The following is a 20403-nucleotide window of genomic DNA, read 5'->3' as shown; positions in this document are numbered from 1 at the left end:
CTATGTAACATGTAATAAAACACGAAATACTGTGTGCATCAGGCGGTCTTTCTTTCAAATAAACAGGCTGGATCTGTGACACATTCTACTTTGTTATTGTATGCATGCAAGTGTGTGTGTGGAGTTGGAGAAGAGAAGATCGCTTTTTCTCGTCGACAGTAATAGGCTCTTTGTATTGTTTCTACCTTTATATATATATGACAAAAAACAACAACAACATAAAGGAAGTACTCATGTGGCACCAGTTCATTACACAGGCAGTACAGCAAGAAAGATGAAGTGTGAGGTAGGTGTGTCTTCATTCGTCACATTCCTAATTAATCCAAGTATTTGCGGATCCACGAGAGAAGAATGCAAATGGAAGAAGAGAGGAGTGGCCTGAAGTTGAAGATGACTATAACATTCGGTCAACAACCTGACTTAGCTCCGGTGTGGGAAAAAAAACTTAACCGACTGGGCTGGAATGACTCGATGAATGTGCACACAAATAATTAAGCAGTCAGTAGACGTGTAAACAATGAGTAGACAGGTGGACGAATAGACTGTTGTATGTGCGTGTAGACTGGCGCATGCTGTATGGGCAGCTGACTGGACGGACTGAGTGTATAGTGCTGACAAAGCATAATTCTAAGAAGGCATCTAATTTGTTAATTAATTTTTACAACTATTTTACAAGTTATACAGGAATAAATATAACATGATGTCTATACATGGAGTAGGTTTATCCAGTGTATCCTTTATAATAGTTTATCTCGTCAGAAAAGGGAAATTTCAAACACAAACGGCGTTCATGACAGGCGCTAACCGCGGAGCCACAGGCCGCCCCACCTGCAGCGGGAAAGTCCCTCCGCCTCCTCCCGACTCATGCCCTAATTCGTCCACCGGTAGTGACCTCATCGCACTTCCGGTATTCTATCTTCAGAAAGGTGCTGGTGCTTTCAAGGCTCGGCGGAAAAAACAAGAAGATACAAGCGACGAGTTTGCTGTATGACTGGGAGGTTAGTATGTAAAAAGCTTTGATTGTTCTGTTTACTTCCTGTCGACTTTTCCACAAACAGCAAACAGTGGCTGTTGTTTGTTGACATCCATTCCCCTTTCTCGACGGGGGGATTGTTTTGCTTACGACAGCTCGGTTGGTATTGTGTACGTGAGACATTATCATAGGATAGTGTTGTGTTTTAGCTCTTTTCTGAGTACATTGATTAAAGTTACTAGCCATTGTTTACACAAATAACAAAACTTTCCGTGAGGGAAGAAACAGGGGCGTTGCTAGTTGTCTGCGAGCCGGTTCGTTAGTTTTTATAATTATCAGGTTTGATCGTCCTGTACAGCTTGGAGTCCTGAAGATTTAAATGTTGTGCGTTTGTGGTTGGTTTGTTCTCTGTGGTAGTCGTGCAAATCGCGGACAACCGTCACCAATGCAGTCTGTTAGACAAACGATTATCGAGAAATTCGTAAAGGGAAGTAACTGTGGATGGAATGTTGGGAATCCTGCCCTGGGAGTGACGCCTGACCGGAGTTACTTCCCTTACACTGTTTACATCCAACGATTTTTAAAAATTATTATTATGGGGTGTTTTTTTTTTTTTTTTAGTAGACGAGGGATTGGTGAGAATTCAAAACAAGCTAATAATAATTACACAACGTTACGTTGTTTCATTTGTGCATATTACAAGCAATTTTTGTTCACATGCCAATCATATGTTTTCCAAATTTCCTAAAGAAAAAAATATCCAGAAATATATATTCACAATTCTTCAGACACTGGTAAAGCCACACGACATTCTGAAGTAGAATTCCAAGTAAAACCACTGGTTACTTTATTTCACATTCCCCACAATTAGCCTGTATATATTTAATCCCACCAACCCATCAAAAAAAAGAAAAAAAACTACTCTGAGCAGTGTGTCAGCTTCTGGGTGCCCTGTGGCTTCACATGCATCATTTTTGTGGTGTCCCATGTGTTTGACTCACATATTATACATGAACATGGAAGTATGTGCTAATGTTTGTAGTCTATATAGTTTACATGAATGGGGAGGGAAGGACAGTGAGTTGCAGCTGTGATTTCAATGCAAGAGCTATTTTCAAAATCAGATTGCATGAAAGCAAACTGTGCTAACATAACAGTAATGTATATATGTTGCAATCAGTGGTTGTAATATATATATAAAACAAAAAATTTGAAGTTGAACCATCTTCAGGATTTAAACTACATTTGTGTATAATGGCTTTAGTGCAGTGTTTGGGGTTTTAAATTCTGGCTATCAGTATTGTGGAGAAAAGTTTTTGTATGGTATAGAATTTGCTCTAACATAGATTCACAGACAGGGACAGAATGAAGAAATAATCAGAATAAGTTGCTGTGCATATGTGTGATTTCAGAATGCTACAAAGAATTTTGTGTGATCATACTCTTTATCAGCTTTGTGGTGTTCCTGATGTCAGGAAGTGTCATTTCCTATGTACTTGACATTTCAATGACTGCTTACAAGGCTAGTTGTCTTGCTTCAAAGAATGCTGTACTGTTATCCATACATCATTTTAAAATGTGGCTTGTTCTAGCTAAGACCTTCTAAGATGACCAGCTCTCAGCATTCCCACATTCAGCTTACTTCACAAGCGGCAACATTAAAAGATTACAGCCTTATATTACAAGGAACTAAATTACATTAGCATTGTTTATAGCGACATGTTAATTTGTCAACTTTTGTATCTTTTAATTTGATCATGAGGTTAAAAAAAAGTGTGTGTGTGTGTGCGGTGTGTGTGTGCGCGTGCTAAGTACACAAAAGAGAGAGAAAAATTTAGTAAGGGAAAATGATGGGGAATATGATCAGAAACTGTGTTGTTTTCATAAGGTTTTTTTTTTGAATAAAAGTAAAAGATGAATGCAGCTTTATTAAGTTCTGTTCATAAGTAAAGATTGAAGACTGTAGCAAAATGAAGGAAAACCTTTATAAGCAGCAAGGAGCCCCTGCTGTCTACTGTCTGTTGCCTGTTTGTCATGTCTGTCCTGGGTAATTTTTTATGTCTAACAGAGGCCCTAATGCTTGTATTCATTTTCTTCCTCTCTCACTCCATGCCAAGACAGCATTTTGCATTAAAGCATGCCATCCTCTGGGGGTTTTAGGAGATGAATGTTTGCTTGACTAGAGTTTCTCATAATGTTTCATGACTAGAGCATGGTCTCTTATATAATGGGGCAGTCAAAAGCAAGGCTTAGTGGAATGAAAATGATGCCTTTTTTTTTTTTTTGTGGAAATCAACAAATATCGATTTCACTTTTTGATAGAAAATTTAAACATTTTTTCCTTCAAATAGAATGTGGAGGAGGGGTAGAGACCGTTCTACTTCTGTGTGATGCCAAATGCATTTGGAGAAAATGAATATTTTCTGAAAGAAAGCTTGGGGGAAAGATAAGACAAGTGCTTTCTGTGTGTTGAAATGTTTGTGGTACCCGTGAGACTAGACCTTCACTGTGTAGCCAACACTCAGAAGTTTACAGTGCGAAGGAACCTGAAGCCTGTTGGGAGTGTGTCTCTAAGTAGCGGATGTGCTGCCTGTAGCACAGCTTGAAATCCACGTAGCAGGACATCACCGTGGTGACTTAAAGTTGTTTACCGATGCTGTATGTCATATGGCGCAACATCGGCCAAGTAGTAGCTGATGTTGGCTTTGTGACATTAGAAACTTAACAAAGAACTGTGTCTCACATCTAAGGATATTTTCAACCATACTTTTGAGGGATTTGATTAACAGTAAACTGCTCAAAGCATTTAGCATATACTGTTTATGACATAGCTACCAAAGCATTATGGCCAAGACAGAGCTGGCTTTGTGGTACGTATATTTGTAGCCTCAAATCTGGATGTTTGCACAAAAGTGAATCACCTGAGCTTGAGACAATTTCAAGAGGAATGTAAATATTAGTGTTACGTTCAAAGCAAGCTAAATTCTAAACATGAACAAGGAACTGTTCCTTCAAGGCAAGTCAGATGCCTAATATTAACAGCAAGAATATATTGGCTTACATCACTTCCTTTAAGATGGAGTCGTCTCCTTGCAAGATAAGTGGTGCCGACCTCTGTGTTTATTCTGTACATACGTCCAGCAGAAAACTACTTTTTTCTCATACATATATAATTTAGATAAGGATTCCAGCTTTTTATTTAGGATCTGTGTGGAACATTGTGAAATTCTTCAGCATGAAATAGAAACCTTCAGATTCAGAGAAACATTTTACGTTGACCTGTGCTGATTTTCAGGGGGTTTTGTGCACACTACAGAATAACATTGTCCACCCCAATCATCATATGAAGAAAGATGTTTCATGTGGAAAATACTTTGCCAGAATTCCAAGAAAATGTTCTGAACAGTATTTGTCCTCTAGTCTGTCAAAACAGTTGATATAGTAGCTGCGTCATCAACAGTTTGGTGTAAGTTTTAAGAGAAACTTTTGAAAGCATCTATTCCACTGTAATAAGAGTTCGAGATCAAGACCAATCCACTCTTGACTTGTTTCTCAATAAAGCTGGAGAATCCAGCAAACACACAAGAGTCCTCTGCATGAACCTTTTATTTCCTCAGCTGGCTGGTCCTGCTGATGAATCAGACCCAGGAATAGTTTCAGTTACTCATCCAAGATACAGTGGCTGTGCAGTGTTGGAATCTCTTGAGTAAGAAAGAGCCTTGTATATTGATTTTCCTGTGCTCCTCTCCTCTCTGGCATTCACAGCAGAGGTGCTGGCTGTCTGGGACCTCCCCTGACTTGCAACCAGCAGCTACAGCAACTTGTCTTCAGGGGACCAGAGAGGTCAAAGTGCAAGTGATGTGTCTGGATGCAGAAAGAGTTGACTCAGCAGACAGCAACTAGGAGGCTGTTTCTAGTGTCTAGTGTGCAAAATGGACATGAGTTTATAAGGATACAAGCTCTTGATAGGAAGGAAATTGTCTCAAGGCAGGAGAGAGAACCAAGTTTTGTGACAATCAGAGTGAACAGCAGTATAAGTGTTGCAACACTTGATCATCTCTGTGCCGGCTTTTGAAAGCCAGTCAGCTCCATTTTTATGGGTGGATATCGTGTGTTGCTCGTCTTACAGAGAAAGTTGAGAGTTAAAGTGTTTTTAATTTAGAGCACTATTTCTTTCTAAAGCACATTTTTCCATTTCACTGAGTATGAAGACAATTGCAGTGTTTTTTTCTCCAAAGCCATTTTCTCTTATAGACTTTTTGGTTGATGGTGTTGTGTCACAACTCAGTTACACCACAGGACTGTACTGGAGATGACAAGCTGTTGAAGACCTTCTGCTGCAGCTTATGATTGAAAGATTGAATCATAGACACTTATTTAGTGTCTGAAAACACAACTTATCAACTCAAAGCTGTGGTAAATTCTTTGAACCAGAAGGAGCAAAAATATCCACAGTGAACAAATATCCTATTTGTGACAGCTTCTGCTGACGAGCTGCATCACCTCCATGACTGCCATCGCTTTGTGTGAACTAAAGCAGATGAAGACGTAGACAAGTACAGGGATTATTAAATCATTAAAGCACAAGTCCTTTTGCTTTTCTCTCTGGACCATAACTGACTGCAAGCCAGTGGGATATTTCTGTCACATGAACTAAAATCTTTCAAAACTGGTTATTAACAGTGCAAGTTTTCTTTTCTGAGTTGAGGTAACTGACAACAACATGGATCAAGCTCACCATGTGGACTACAGGTAACAGCCTTTGTTAACACATCATTCACTACAGAATGTTAACATATCATTCTCTGCATAGTTTTGTTTTTTTTTTGTTTTGTTTTGTTTTTTTTTTTTCTGTTTCTCAAGCTCATCGTTTGTACGGTAAATATAGGTTTGGTAGGGTAGGTTCCAGGCAGGAAAATAGGTCATCACATATAAACACAGTAACAATCTGAACTACAACTAAATCACCCATGGGCCATGTCCGGTGTGTCACTAGTGCCTTGGGTGTGCCCTTCTTTACAGATTCGTTGTTAAGCCTCCAAAATGTCATTTTAAATAATATCTACAAGTGTGTAAGAGATAATGTCAACTATAAATGAGAATGAGTTGATAAGTCATGTTTTTCTAAGCTGTGTGTATGTATGCAGTGGTTCATTAAAAACAGATAATTATTAAAATAGAGTATGAAAATACATAGTTTTCAGGTCATTGAAACTTACCTCATTGTCATTATTATTATCAACATGGCTATTGTGTAAGCAGCTTGTAACTGTGCATAAATCAAGTAATGTTGTCTATGTGCATAAAGCACATCATGCCATCTTCATCTAACAAGTAATACCATGTGTGCATAAAATAATTAATGCCATCTGTGTGCATAAATCATGTAATGTCATTTGTGTGCCTAAAACAAATACCATAAATGTCGGACTATAAGCTGATATCATAGATATAACCCTAAATGATGATGGCGCTAATATCAATGATTGTGATGATAAAGGCTTGTTACCTACTTTAAAGTATTATGCGTTCTTTTCGAGCTTTCATTTGTGAACATCTAGTGCACACCTGCCACTGTAAGATATCTGCAGGGTAGGTAATCTACCACCACACATGATTTGCAGAAGCTTTGACAAGAGACCATCATCTGAACTAGCAGTCATGTTAGGATCTTGTTCTTAGGCCTGAAATGTCAGGTCCTTGTCTTCAACGCTCACTTACAGGAGTCCCTTGTCACATGCGTGTACAGGTTGTGTATTTACTTATAAAAGTAAAAGATCTTAGGTATCTGTCATTGTCACTTCTGCAGTTCCTAAATCCACTGGTGAACTTGAAGAGTACATGCTCTTCAGCAGCAGACAGGCAAGCTATTTCAAGGCGGCTGGTGTACAGGCAGGGGTAGGGCCACACCTTATCTGTCATTTCACAATCAAAACTCCAGTCTACACAGGCATCTAACACAGGCATTCAACAGCCAAATTTTGAGGGTACTCAGGCATTTGAACACAGCGGTGGAACAAACTACATTTGAGTGCGATAATACATGTGTACTTGTTATCCCAAAGCATCACAACCAAGATAGGTCACACTGTTTGTGCTGACCAGTGATGATTACACACCACTTGAAGTGCACCTGTCACCAAAGTTTCAGTAGGTGTACGAGGAGGATTTGCTTTGAAGTAATTGTTGGCCATGGAAGAATATGCATTAGAAAACCAGAACTTCCATGTCTGTGTTCTCTGTTTCATATGTATGTACACATCTTTGGTGAAAGGCATTGGAGGGGGATCAAGTTACAGTGTAGCACCTGTTACTTTACATCTACATTCTTGTGATAGTTCTTCCACTTCTCAGCATCTGTGTGTTACTTCAACTCTTTGTTTCCATATCTCCACAGGTGTGCTTGTTAATTCACATCTTGTCATTCAAACATGCTAATATCAAAGTTTGTATTTCGCCTGTAAACTTTGAGTGGTCAGAGAAGTTTGGAGTGTTCACATGGTGGCTGTCAGGGAAAAGCCCCAGTGACCCACATAACGACTGTGGTGGAGGAGTTGGCGTTGGTTTGGGGGGGGGGGGTAGGATAACAACTCAGGCGTGACGGAGCCGATATGAAATTACACCTGTGCGCGACAGCTGGGGAGCTGGGACACCGCGCAGCAGACAAAAGGAACTGCATCGCGCTTGTTGTTGTGTTTATTGTTATTTCCCTGTGGCGCATGCTCAGTGCCTATCACCTTGACCCAAGGTAGGTGTCGAGGGTGCCTTACGCGTTTCAGGGACATTCGGCTGACTGCATTTTTTGTTTTTTTACCTGTTCACACCTCCATACCCAGATCCACACCCAGTTCGTCTGCTTAGATTACTTAATCAGAGTGACGTGAAAGACGATCGTGTAACACGCTTGTTATCAAGTTTCACCTGGCCTCACCTGGTGTCTGTTGCTCGCACGCAGCGTCGCCATATTGTGTGCACGGTGACGGGTGGGTGAGGGATGGGAGCTTATAAGCGAGTCGGCCAGGCGGGTCGGAATTGGGTGATTACCTGGCCTCATGTTGTCCGACTTCACACACGTTACCTGAACATCCCACGACGCAACACCTGTCCGCTTCTCACCTGCTGCTGGCGCTTGTCCCGACTGTAAGTTCTGCTTGTCGCCGGCAGACTGCACGCTGACAGAGCGTCAGTTTTCAGAGCTGTCGTCCAGGAAGGGGAAAGGACGAATATGGAGAAATAGAAGATAAAAGTTTTGTTGTCATCACACCAAACACACGCGCCGGGGGTCGCTTGCCAGCTCGGTTCGCCGATGCACAAAAGACGGGGACTGAGGCGCCACCACTGAGGTGGGTGAAGGTCCCTTCTGCCCACATTTTGAAACCTCGGGTGTCCGTGTGATCTGCACGGGTCGCTCGTTGCCTTGGATACGTGGCGAGAGTGTTGAGTCTGTTGCGAGTTTCATCAGAGTGCTGACGGTCACCTGTGATTGAATCGGCAGCTTTGAGGAATAAGTAGCTCAGTGCTTGCGCAGTCCTGGTGAGTGAGAACGACACCTGCTGGCCGTATCATGGCAAGCCAAGCTACAGGCAGGGAGCAGACTCCACAGATCCGCCTGCAGTCTCTGAATGAAAAAACTCAGTCACCTCTCTTTCAGCGGAGGCGAATAGCGCATGGAGATAACACACATGATGAGGACACAGGCCAGGGGCTGCCACAGCCTGATCCCGGGTGAGTGTGTATGTGTGTTTGAGCCCCCGCTTCCCGGTTAGGATGCAGATGAGGTCACAAATTGTGTGCCTGTTTGAGACCCCCAGTGGTGGGATGCATGTAATTTCGCAAAGTTGTGTGTAAGGTAGGTTTGAATAATCGACTTGTAACTGAAGACCTCACAGAAAAATAAAGTTGGGCTTACTATCGTCCAAATTAACACCCTATGTACAGCCCATCTCTGGTCATGCTGGCTTTTTAATAAAGTCAGGGTTCAGAGTTTGATTTTTAGGGATTCTTTGTTTAAGGTTCAAATACTCTTCAAGATGGAGGGGGTTCTACATACAGTGATTCTTGTCTGCAGTCCCAGCTGCAGGTCACCCTGTAGTCTATTTATAGGCAATGATTGTCACATTTTACACCCATTTCATTGACACTGTAGAGCAACAGAGCACAAGACTTTGCATTTGGCTTGTTTAACAAGTTGTTGTTTTTATTTGTTTGGGTTTTTTTGGTCAAAAACTTGATAAACATAAATTTTGTTACCAAAGCTTATTCCTGTGGTGCAAAGTAGAAATCGTTGTTGTCTAGATGAGAGAAGAGTGGAATAGTTGAAATTATTATGCAGCAAGCTTAACCATTTGGTAAATTAACAAAATTCCTGTGGCTCTCTCTGTGAAGTTGATGGGAATGCCAGGTCGTTCTTCTGCTGGATGATATTCGTAGATCAACATGTCGCTGAGATCAACAGATTGGAGAGCCATATCACTAGCAGAGTATATATTGGCCATCAGAAACCTAGATCATATCATCAGGAGAATGTCACTAACCCTCCCTTTCTTTCAGTTCATTTTTGTGGATTTCCTCCATTGTGAAGTTTTCTATATTTACCTGTATGGCGACCTTGGGCTGATTTGACAGATGTAGCTCCTCCCTTTTGATGTCTGCCACCTGTTACCAGCCTAGGCTTCCAGCTTTTGCCTCCATCCCTTTCTAGGCGAAAACTTTAATGTCGCTGTGTAAAGTTTATCTGCGTGCTGGTAAACCTTGCCTTTACCACTCTAATCTACATTCTCTCTCTCACTCTCACACACACCTACACAAGACGCTATGTTAAAAATGTTATGCTGTAACTGAACACCTGGCAAAAGCTAACTTCATATCAAGGCATTAAATGTTTCTGGTGATGTTATTCTACCACTTGGTGTTAAAGATTAACATTAAGTGTGCTGGTGATTCTAACACTTAACAGAAGAATCAATAACTGTGTTGGGGATTTAAATACTTCACATTAAGGATCAACATTAGCTTTATTATTAGCTAACACCTTATATTAAGGACAGAGGGAGAGAAAGTGTGTGTGTGGAAGGAATTTTGTTGGGGTTCTCAAATAGTGACATCTGTGAGTGTGGGTTAGTGTTTATGGAGTAAGTGATGGCCATCATCATCAAGACTAATTCCTAGTGCAATGTCATTTGTAAAACATATTCTTTTTCTTGATGTCTATCTGTACCAAATAAACATGGCTGCAGTGCTGTTGTAGGGCTCAGCATTAGGTGTGCTGGTGATGCTATTGTACTACACAAATTGTCTTCTACATCTTAATTTTATGATATTAATACAATATTAAGATCTTAATACAATTCAGAGAAGACAGATTTTAAAGATAGCTTCAGTTCTAATCGTTGATAAGAGGATCATATAGGGTTGTAAAGGCAAGTCTTCTGAATGGGTATCCAAAAACATTTCCCCCTACCCCAGCATTCAAGTCTCCAAAACTACACATATGGGAAACTTATTCACTTATTCACTCCACATATGGGAAACTTATTGCTGCCTAGGTTGGTCTTATCAGCCATCTCCAAACCCTTCACTACCAACACTAAATCCTTAATTTCTGTTGACTTTTTTGTGAAATGGTGCATGGTAGGTTTCCGATGGACAGAGGAACAAGTGTAATCCACATTGAACCTTTTAGTGTAGCTAAGTGGCAAAACATTAATGTGGAGAAGGATGCCTTTTTAATGTGAATTTTTGCATTCTTTTCACTTGTTGAAGGAGCTGAGCTAACACTTATGTGGGCCTTGTTGAAGTAGCTGAGCATAACATTTTACATTTATTTGTCCTTCACTTGGGGAAGTAGAGAATAACAGAGAGCTATGTGACTTGCCCAAACAGCTGATTGTAACACTTTACAGAGTTCTGTGACTTGTTGAAGTTGCTGAATGTAAGATTTACAGAGCTGCGCGACTTAATAAAGTTAAAGAGGATTTGCTTTTACGCTTATTGTATACTGTCTTCATTTTTGTTACAGTACAGGGATGTCGCTAGGCAACGCAGTGTGCCGGCGATGTGGCAATGGATTTGGTCTGCAGGAGCAGATAATCAACTCCAATGGCGAAGTGTGGCATACATCTTGTTTTGTGTGAGTTGTCTTCATTTTTACAGAGAATTGCAAAATTGTTGTTAAAGCAAGGGAGATAACTATTGAAGATCTGTTATTGTGGAAAGAGACAATTTACATTTAATTTTGTTACTGGTCACTAGGGGTAACATTTGTTGGTCGCTCATGGTAAATTTTTCTAAAGAGGTCACTCTTAATTGGCTCTTTTTTCATATGGCTATGGTTTAGACTGTGTGGTTCATATGGTTATCGTTTAGACTGAATGGTTTATGAAAACCTCTGCCTTGCTTGTGAAGAATGAGTCAGGAATTGATACTGCAGGCTATATGAGTATATGTGGCCTGTCTTTTTACAGGTGTGCCCAGTGCTTTCAGCCATTTCCAGAAGGCACCTTTTATGAGGTAAGGCACCTGTGATTGTCCGAGACTGACAGATATGAAGATTGTTCTGAAGGCATTTGTGCTATGTCTTTTGCTCTCTCTCTCACTTATGTATGAATATATCTACATGAATGCATTCACACACACAATATATGAGTCTGATAACATCTGCTAATCTGTGTCTTCTCTGTGCTGATCATGCTCAGATAGATTGTGTAATACACTAACTCTATGTTCTTTAAACTAAGATTTTAATGGCGGTTTTATTCATTGTTCCTCATTGCAGTTTGAAGGTCGCAAGTACTGCGAGCATGATTTTCGTGTCCTCTTTGCACCTAGCTGCGGAAAGTGTGGTATGTCATTCATGTAGTTTAACTTTGTAGCTGTAGGAACATCTAGGGTAGACCCAGATTGCAGTATGACATTAGTGCTATAAAATGGTTGCTGGTTACTTAATTTAATATGCATTTGTACTCCAACAATCAAAAGTGGCAATGTAATAGTAAATATTTTTGAAGTCTAATATATATTCTAATACAATATTTCATTGTTTGGCAATTTATGTTTGTATATATTATGTTAATACTTTCTTTCATTTCTGTTTTGTAACCTACTTTCATGACGGTTACCATATTTCATTTGAATTTAGTACAAGAAAACAAAAACCAGATTTCTTGCAAGGCATGTCACTTAAATTTTCAAAAATGCTTTTAAATTGGTGTGTCTATGATGGTTGTTTTTATTGAAATATAGATGTAAATATTGAAACACATTGTACTTTGTGCAACCACTAACATTCTGAATGTTCAGTCTTGTCACTTTTCATCACAATTGAATGAGTTAAAAATCATACGCTACGATATCTGTCACAGGGGAGTTCATCAGTGGGCGGGTAATCAAGGCCATGAATTCTTCTTGGCATCCACAGTGCTTTATCTGCCAGATTTGTGGTGACTGCATGGCTGACTCAGGCTTCGTCAAGAATGCTGGGCGGTAGGCTGTAGCAGTTATTAAAAATTTATCGGTTTGATTTAGCAGTGCTTGTGTTTAGATGAGTGATGTTGAAAAAGTAATTTAAATTCATGATACACAATTTATCAATTTTCTCAGCTGATATCAACTTAGTTTTCTTGCATAACAGTTTTGTAACATGAGGTTTGTGGGACCTTGGAATTCATATTTTGATATATTCTTTTATTTAAGGTTTTAACAAACTTGTTCAAAGCAAAATAGGCTAGATCACATTTGGGGATTTAAGGTGTAATTTTGAGTAGATAGCATGGGATATATTGGTAATCATGTGAAGCTGCATCGAATATAATTCAAGCCTTCATTTTTTATTTTCCAATCAGAGCCCTATGCAGAGAGTGCAATGCTAAAGAGAAAGCTCGTGGAACTGGCAAATATGTCTGCCACAAGTGCCAGTAAGTGGGATAACAGCATTTCATGTCAACTACATTGATGGTTTTTGAAAACAAATGCATCGATACAGTGATTTTGTTTTCTCAAAGAGAATTTTGTTTCTTGGTGTTTCTTAAAATATTTGCTGCTACAAGTATTTTCTTCAGAGTTTTGTTGGTGTTCTTTTTGTTTTTTTGTTTTTGGTTTTTTTCTTTGGTAAGGGTAGAAGGATTGTATTGTGAAAGTGAGCACAAAGTAGTAGCACAGATTTTTGTGAAAGACACATGGGTCAGAGCCTGTTGACATCACCTGTTTTCCAGTGACCTGATTGAAGTCAATGGACACATCAAGTTCAAGGGAGAGGCCTACCATCCTTATCATTTCAACTGCAACTCTTGTGGGTGAGAGCAATTTGCAGCATCTGCTTGCACCAAACTGCCAGCAATTTTTCTTGATCTTGACACTTTTATACACCCCACACTATTCATCATCTTTGCTTTAGTAAGCAAGGCATTATTATTGGACACTTGGATCATTCCATTTTGCCCAAGTATGAAGAAGCTCTGAAATTTTCTAACTATCCTTGTTGTGCTATATGTTTTTACCATTGGTAACTATAGTTTTGGGTTTGTTTTTTTTCTTTTGAATGTGACAGTGTTGAGCTGAATACCGAGGCCCGTGAAAAGGATGGAGAACTGTACTGCCTGCGTTGCCATGACAAGATGGGCATACCCATATGTGGTGCCTGCCGCCGGCCCATCGAGGAGCGTGTGGTTCATGCTCTGGGCAAGACATGGCATGTGGAGGTTTGTGTTTGTTGTTTCTATGCTCAGCATGATGTGTCCACCATGCCTGTTACAACGTGTTGGGCAAGACATGGCATGTAGAGGTTTGTGTTTGTTGTTGCCATACCCAAGACAATGTGTCCACCATGCCTGTTATACATGTTGTGTCTCACCTTATATAGATGATAATAATGATGATTGTATTGTGCCATGTTCTAGTTTAAAGCTGTTAATCACACTCCCACACACCTTAAGACACATGATGACTACATATGTGTGCGTGTATATATAGAGAGAGAACAACTGTTTATTTAATGACATTTCAAAGCAGGATAAAGTACAGTTTCATGATCAGTGATTGAAGTCGAAACATAGATGTGTATGGTGTATAAAAGAAAATGAATGCATACATTCATATCATTTTCACCACTTGGCTCGTTCACACACACAAAGAGAGAAAGAGAGCATGTTTGTTAATCTATATTTACTTATGATAGCATCAAGTATAATCTGATATACCTGATTCCTACTTCACAACAGCACTGTGAAAACACCAGCTTCGTGCTTCCATGTCGCTTGTTTTTTGTTTCAGCATTTTGTTTGTGCCAAGTGTGAGAAGCCTTTCCTTGGTACTCGTCATTATGAGAAAAAAGGACTGGCCTATTGTGAGATCCATTACCACCAGGTAAGATTAGGTACCATTAGGAGAAGAGTTTTTTAGTCAGATTAGATTAGCTACCATTAGACGCAGAATTTTATGGTCAGGTTAGAGTCTTTAACATTAGATGATTTGGCCATTGGCGTAATAGTTAGCGCCTGTTGCCCATACGATGAGGGTTGGCTGTCCTGGGTTCAGCTGTTGTCTTGGGCACACTTTTCTTTCTCTGCATGTATCATTTGTTTACAGAGCTGGCTGCCTTGCCTTGATATAACCTTACTTGCTGGCTCGGCATAAAACCCCAATCGGTTTTTATCTATGTCAGAGAAGACATGCAGGCTGAGTATTTTGTTGGGTTTTGTTCTATAAGCCTCCAAAAATTAGTTCTATAAGCCCTGTGAATGTGTTCTATAAGCTGCTATGAGGGCTATGTTTAATGGGGTTAAATGAGAAAGTTATTGTAAAACTAGATGGATACAAGATGTTATTGAACTTTGTTTCAGCTGTTCGGCAACATTTGTTTTGTCTGCAACAATATCATCAATGGTGATGGTATGTATGTTAGCATGATACCCAGTGCTATTAGATAATGTTGGTCATCGATTGCTCAGAATAAGTTTAGATAAACTGTTATTTCTGTTGTTGTGATCAGGCTTTGTGATGATGGTTGGCGATTGAGATAAGGCAATGTAACGCAATCAGCATGGCAAGGATAGAACTGTAGAGAGAAAGTGCATACGTGTGTGAGTGTTTTGCATAACATGTGAATATTAAGTTTTTCCACGTTTTTTCTGTCACTAGGAGCATTTTCAGTGCTACTCTTTCACTCTTGTTGCAGTGTTCAGTGCTTTTAACAAAGCTTGGTGTGTCCATCACTTTGCCTGTTCCATCTGCGACCGCAAGATGAGTCAAAAGTAAGAAAACTGTCCGCTGCCCTCGAGACCACTGCTATAACCCTCCTTTCCTCCCTTTTTTTTTTTTTTTCATTTCCTAAAGCTCCTGAAATATGCAATCTTCTCCCCCTTCTGCAGTAAACAGCACAGATGTGATTCCCTCGTGTAGTTCCTTCAGCTCGTTGCATTTTATTTAATCTTCTGTTATTCAGTCTAGAAAATGTCAGCATATTAAAGGACATCTTTTATTATGTTAACAGGACCAAATTTTTCGAGTTTGACCTGAAGCCTGTATGCAAGAACTGCTACGACAAGTTTCCAGGGGAGCTGAAGAAGCGACTTAAGAAGGCATATGATGAGCAGAACAAGAAGTGAAGCTCTGTCGCCTGCCTTGGATAGTCTCCCCTTGCTTAGAAGACCGGTCCTAGCTGTGTCTGGGTTTTAGAGATCCTGCTTATGTACACATAATCTGTTGTGCGAGGAAAATGTTGCAGAGGCTTTCAGTCATATAATAATAATGGGGAATGTAGATGCTAATAGCTGTTGATAAAAGAATGTTTCTGTTTGGTGACTGAACAATTGCATGGCTTTTGCTTTACAAGAGTTCATTGTCTATGTGGTCCTTGGTGGCATCCTGTTTCCGACATTTGATCTGTAAAACCAGCTGTGCAGGCCTAACTGATCATTGTTTTTTTTAGGGTTTGTGGTTTCACACAGCATTGGAACATACAACATTGGAAGGCAACCTTTTTTCACCAATGTGCCAATAGCGTTTGAAGCTAATTGCCAATGCTAATTGCCCTCTAGAAGCTGAAACTGTCCACAGGCTTAGTAGAGAAGACATTCAGTTACAGCAAGTCAGGAACGGTGTTGTAGACCTGCAGTTATCATCTTTCTTTCACCTGAGGTCATTGTACTTTAAACCGTTGCAAGCGATCGTATGTCGTAAAATTAGTTCTCTTAACATTTTGAATTTTGTGGCAACAATCCAAATGGTTATAGCCAAATTATACACCAATGTAGAACTTAGCTTATTCATTTGATAGCTACTAAAGAATAATATATGCATGGGAAAAAAGTCAAGTATAATATGTATTGGTATATGTATACCTTACAGGTGTTCCATTATTTCTGTTGCAGCATTATTTTACTGCTTTTCTACCCTTAAGACTTTTTAAATATTTTATGTTACAAAATATACACTTGCAGTTAATGTTCAGTATATCATATTTACCTGACAGTAAGTACTCGACCACCCAACTACTGAAGATATACTCTTTTATTAGAGAAATCAAGACATGCCAGAAAGATTGTTGTAGTGTCCAGAAACGCTCATGTAAACGTTAGATATTACATTGTTAAGAACTGAAATTTGAGAATTCCTCACTTCAATGATAATGTCTTTACTGACTTGGCTAAACACCTCATACCTGGCTTCTTCACATGATAACCTGTGTTTTATTCAGGGCTAAATCTGATACAGCTACTTCACAGTTGTAGTTCTCATTAAGGTGTAACACTTTGAATCCAGGCCTTATTGTCAAGCCCCTTCAGCGGTTTGAACCCATCTTACTCAATAATTTTTACTGCAAAACTATATAAACAAAAAGGGACAAAATCCAGTCATTTAACTAGGTAAATTACATTTGAAAAGAATTTCTTAACACGAAAAAAAGTATATTTTGTGATAGAGGCAGCTGTAGTCTGTCAGCATATAAATCTGGCATCAAGTCTTCTGTAAGCCATGTCTAAAATGGTGTCTTGTGTATTTTTTCGGAAGGTGACTGAGTGGTGTGTAAACATAAAACAGTAAATGTCACATTATTAGTGTCTTCAGGTATAAAAGCTGGGGAATGACATTTTTCTGGGATTTTAATGCATACCTGTTATTCCTAATACAACACACATGCCAACAACAAATGTAATAAACATGAAAAGCAAAAAACCTCTAAATGAGAAAACAATGATTGCTTATTCAAACCGTGCAACAACTGATGTTGAAGTATTGTATCTGTATGATTCACATGAGCTCATTATGGGTTCTCATTTCTCATTTAATGTGTAAATTGAGAATGTTTTAGTAAGCAATTAAGAGTTCAGAAAGTGATTGATGACTGTTTTATTTTTTGAAATGTAACAGTTGCACTCACAATACTGATAACAGCGCTCCCTTCTGTGTTAGTTCTGTGTTCTCCTTCACTGCAACCGTTTAACATGACCTACAACCTAATGATGTGATATGAAAGGTGCCAAAAAGATAAACTTGTATTTTTTCATCTGTTACTAGAAATGTCTGTTGCATCTCATAATGAATACCAGTGTTTGCAGGTTGTCAGGCTGACTTTTAAAGCCACAACATGTTTGACTTTGTTCTTGAGTCTGACTTTGGAGGCAATGATGCAGGTCCTCAGACAAGAAGACTGAGACAGAAAGCATTGATTAGTAGTTGACTGGGACACATTTTCATCAAGACTAACCTTAGCCCACATATTTTAGTCTTTTTTTTCTTTTTAACTATGCTGCTTATTTACATGGGTTTTGGCCTGTTCCTCTCACTCCATAAAGAGGATTTGAGGCTGCTTACGCAGTCCCTCCTTACCTCTGTCTCTGTAGATATTTGGTTTTTTTTAAATCATAGCACATTTCACCTTCACCCTTTAGTCAGTTTATTTACATGCTGTCTGAATCTCTTTGTGTGCTGATCTGATTATCTGACATGATGAGAGTCATTTGTCCGTAGTCCTACCATTTCCCTAAAGCTGTGGCTGCAATACAGTACAGAGCTAGGCATCAGTATCATCAGCACAATACAGTTAGTAGCTAGACATCGGTGTACTCGCCACTTCTGCTGGAGCTTGGTGTGAGTGTGTACCCAGGTCAGTTATAGTCAGGGGAGAGGTGTACGCCCAGGTGTGTAAAAAGTGTCCTTTCATAAATCTATGACTTTGAGATTAGTCATTTCTGTGGTTTTTAAGTTTTGGTTAATGTTGCCAAAGAAACCCTGGTTGTATATGGGGTTTGAAAGGCAAGTCTTGTAGGTCTGTGATGAGAAGTGCTCTTTTAAGACAAGTATTACTTGCTTACCTAGTCAGCTGCTTTATTATTTCTTATTTGATAGAATTCACAACACTCTTGTCTGTGAATTTTTTTTTTTCTTTTTTTGCTAGGTACTCAAGGTTTTCCTATTATTAAATATAAATTTGTTAAAGTTTTAATTGAGTGGATCTATGTGAAGTCTTTGTAATTAATACTGCATGAGTGGGTTAATAAGTTGTTCCTATCTTAAAGATCTGTCTTCAGGCAATAACTGATCATCAGAAATTTGTTTTGCCTATGGTGCTACAGAGAAGATGAGAAGTATATTGATGAGACTGGCTATAGTAGACACTGACAGTTCTTTGCTTGCATTTACAAGTTATTTGGTGTATAATGTTCTCCTTATGCTGTAGTATCATAAGGGGATATTTCTGCCAAGTGCTGACATTAGGCATTTTCTTCTAAAGAATTATAATGTCATTGTAACTGTGTATTAAATATATACAAAATGTAATAAATCATAATCTAACATTTTACCTGTACTTGAATGTTGTCAGAATATTGGGAAAATTGTGTTAATTGTGAATCTAGGCACACTGATTTTCCGTTGACAGAGTGCACCAGTTGCTGCTTCCTTAGTGCAACTTTCTGGTCAAACACTTTCACCTGACACACAGAAGATTTAATACACTTATGGAGAGGTGGGGAGAGAATTTAATATGCATGTGGAGAGGTGGGACGAGTAGGAACTAAGAGCTTCTTGTGAGCCAGTCATCTTAGGGATGACATGATGCCCTGATTTGTAGTTAGCAAGACTACTCATTTCAAACTTTTCAAAACTTAACAACATAGTCCTCTTTCAACCTGTTTTTGAAACCATTGTAGATGCTGTTTCATATCCAGTCCACCATCTCAGTAGTAGGCAGAACCATATTAAGAACCTATGCTTTGCTGATGACAGATCTAATGGGTGGTGGCATCCCTCAACACCATAAATACAAAGAGATAGGGAAGACGAACTGGAAGCAAGGATAATAGCATCAGCACTGAGCACTAAATCAAGAGACAACGGAGAATCAGCAACATCCTCACCAAGAAGCTGCTTCACATTTTACTTGCTGTTAGGCTGTGTAAAGCTGGGCTCTAATGGGTACCTTCAATAAAACTGAAGCCTTGGAGATAAGATGCTGCTGGAAACTTCTGAATATTTCATATGCTGAGAATAAGACTAACATCTACATCCCTAGAAGTCAGTCGTTGCCATGTTTAAAGAGGCAAAATCTGCCTGTTTACAAATAAGGCTGGAGAATGAATCAGAAGGCTACCTGTTGATTTGACCATGACCGTGGGTTGATTTGCCCTGACTCAAAACGGCCACAACTCTTGGTCAATTTGACCACCGAGACCAGACGTTGCTACTTAGGGTAATTCAGTCGCCATTGTTATCAGATGAAAAGTAGATGCAGTAAGATGTGGCGCATGGATGCATATGTATTAGAGAAAAAAATTCCTTGCTAAGTTTCATTTATGCAATAGTAGAGCAATCAACATGTCCAACCGTATGCCTCATGGCTATGCTTATTTGATTAAAAGCATAAACAATGTTTCTGTGCCACTGGCAGTTTCCAGGATGTGGATTTTTTGTTTGTTTTTTTTTTTTTTTTTACACCGGGAGCCACAATAAACTATAATTTGGCAGATGATCAAAATGATTTAAAAAGGTTTTGGCCATTGATTGCTGAACAGACACAACTTAAGATTAATCAATTATGGCATCTATAATAAGTATCTCATTGACAGAAATGGTAAAGTGCAAGAAGATTTTGAGTAAAGGTGGTAAGGGGTGGGCACCCATCACTTCATCCATATCCTAGAGCTGGTAGGATCATTCTATGCGCTGTACAAATATACATCAACTGTTGTCAATAGCAATGGTGGGGAACTGTTTTGTTCCAAGATTATTTGCGGGCTTTACAAAATTATAAACTGTAAAATTAGTCTGCTATATTTGGGTATGCAATAGTTTTCCAATATTGGCAGGGACAAACAAAATTATTTGACTGGATTCATAGGCCGGATTTTTCCCCATCCGTGGTCTACACTCTACAGTGTGACAGCACCGGTTGGCCGCCCGCCAGTATTTTTGCAATATATCAGAAAAACTGAGTT

General features: G+C 39.3%; 1 protein-coding gene across 3 annotated transcripts; it reads left to right on the top strand.

The window, feature by feature from the left end:
• The first annotated feature begins 864 nt into the window (after positions 1-864).
• On the top strand, positions 865-18770 carry LOC112555087 (LIM and senescent cell antigen-like-containing domain protein 1). 3 transcript variants are annotated; one of them, XM_025223285.1, is made up of 12 exons: positions 865-998; positions 10992-11102; positions 11437-11482; positions 11748-11814; positions 12334-12454; positions 12814-12885; positions 13183-13263; positions 13518-13668; positions 14240-14332; positions 14809-14857; positions 15144-15219; positions 15459-18770. In XM_025223285.1, exons 1-12 carry the CDS (start codon positions 988-990, stop codon positions 15571-15573), a joined length of 993 nt encoding a protein of 330 aa, XP_025079070.1. In that variant the 5' UTR covers positions 865-987; the 3' UTR covers positions 15574-18770. The 3 variants fall into 3 exon arrangements, with proteins under 3 accessions (XP_025079070.1, XP_025079069.1, XP_025079068.1); XM_025223284.1 differs by lacking the exon at positions 865-998 and adding an exon at positions 3426-5725; XM_025223283.1 differs by lacking the exon at positions 865-998 and adding an exon at positions 7792-8698.
• The last annotated feature ends 1633 nt before the right edge of the window (positions 18771-20403 follow it).

Source organism: Pomacea canaliculata, linkage group LG14 (genome assembly GCF_003073045.1).
Source record: "Pomacea canaliculata isolate SZHN2017 linkage group LG14, ASM307304v1, whole genome shotgun sequence".
Lineage (NCBI taxonomy): Eukaryota > Metazoa > Mollusca > Gastropoda > Architaenioglossa > Ampullariidae > Pomacea > Pomacea canaliculata.
The sequence above is the reverse complement of the archived record's forward strand: the minus strand, read 5'-3'. Positions and strand labels throughout refer to the sequence as shown.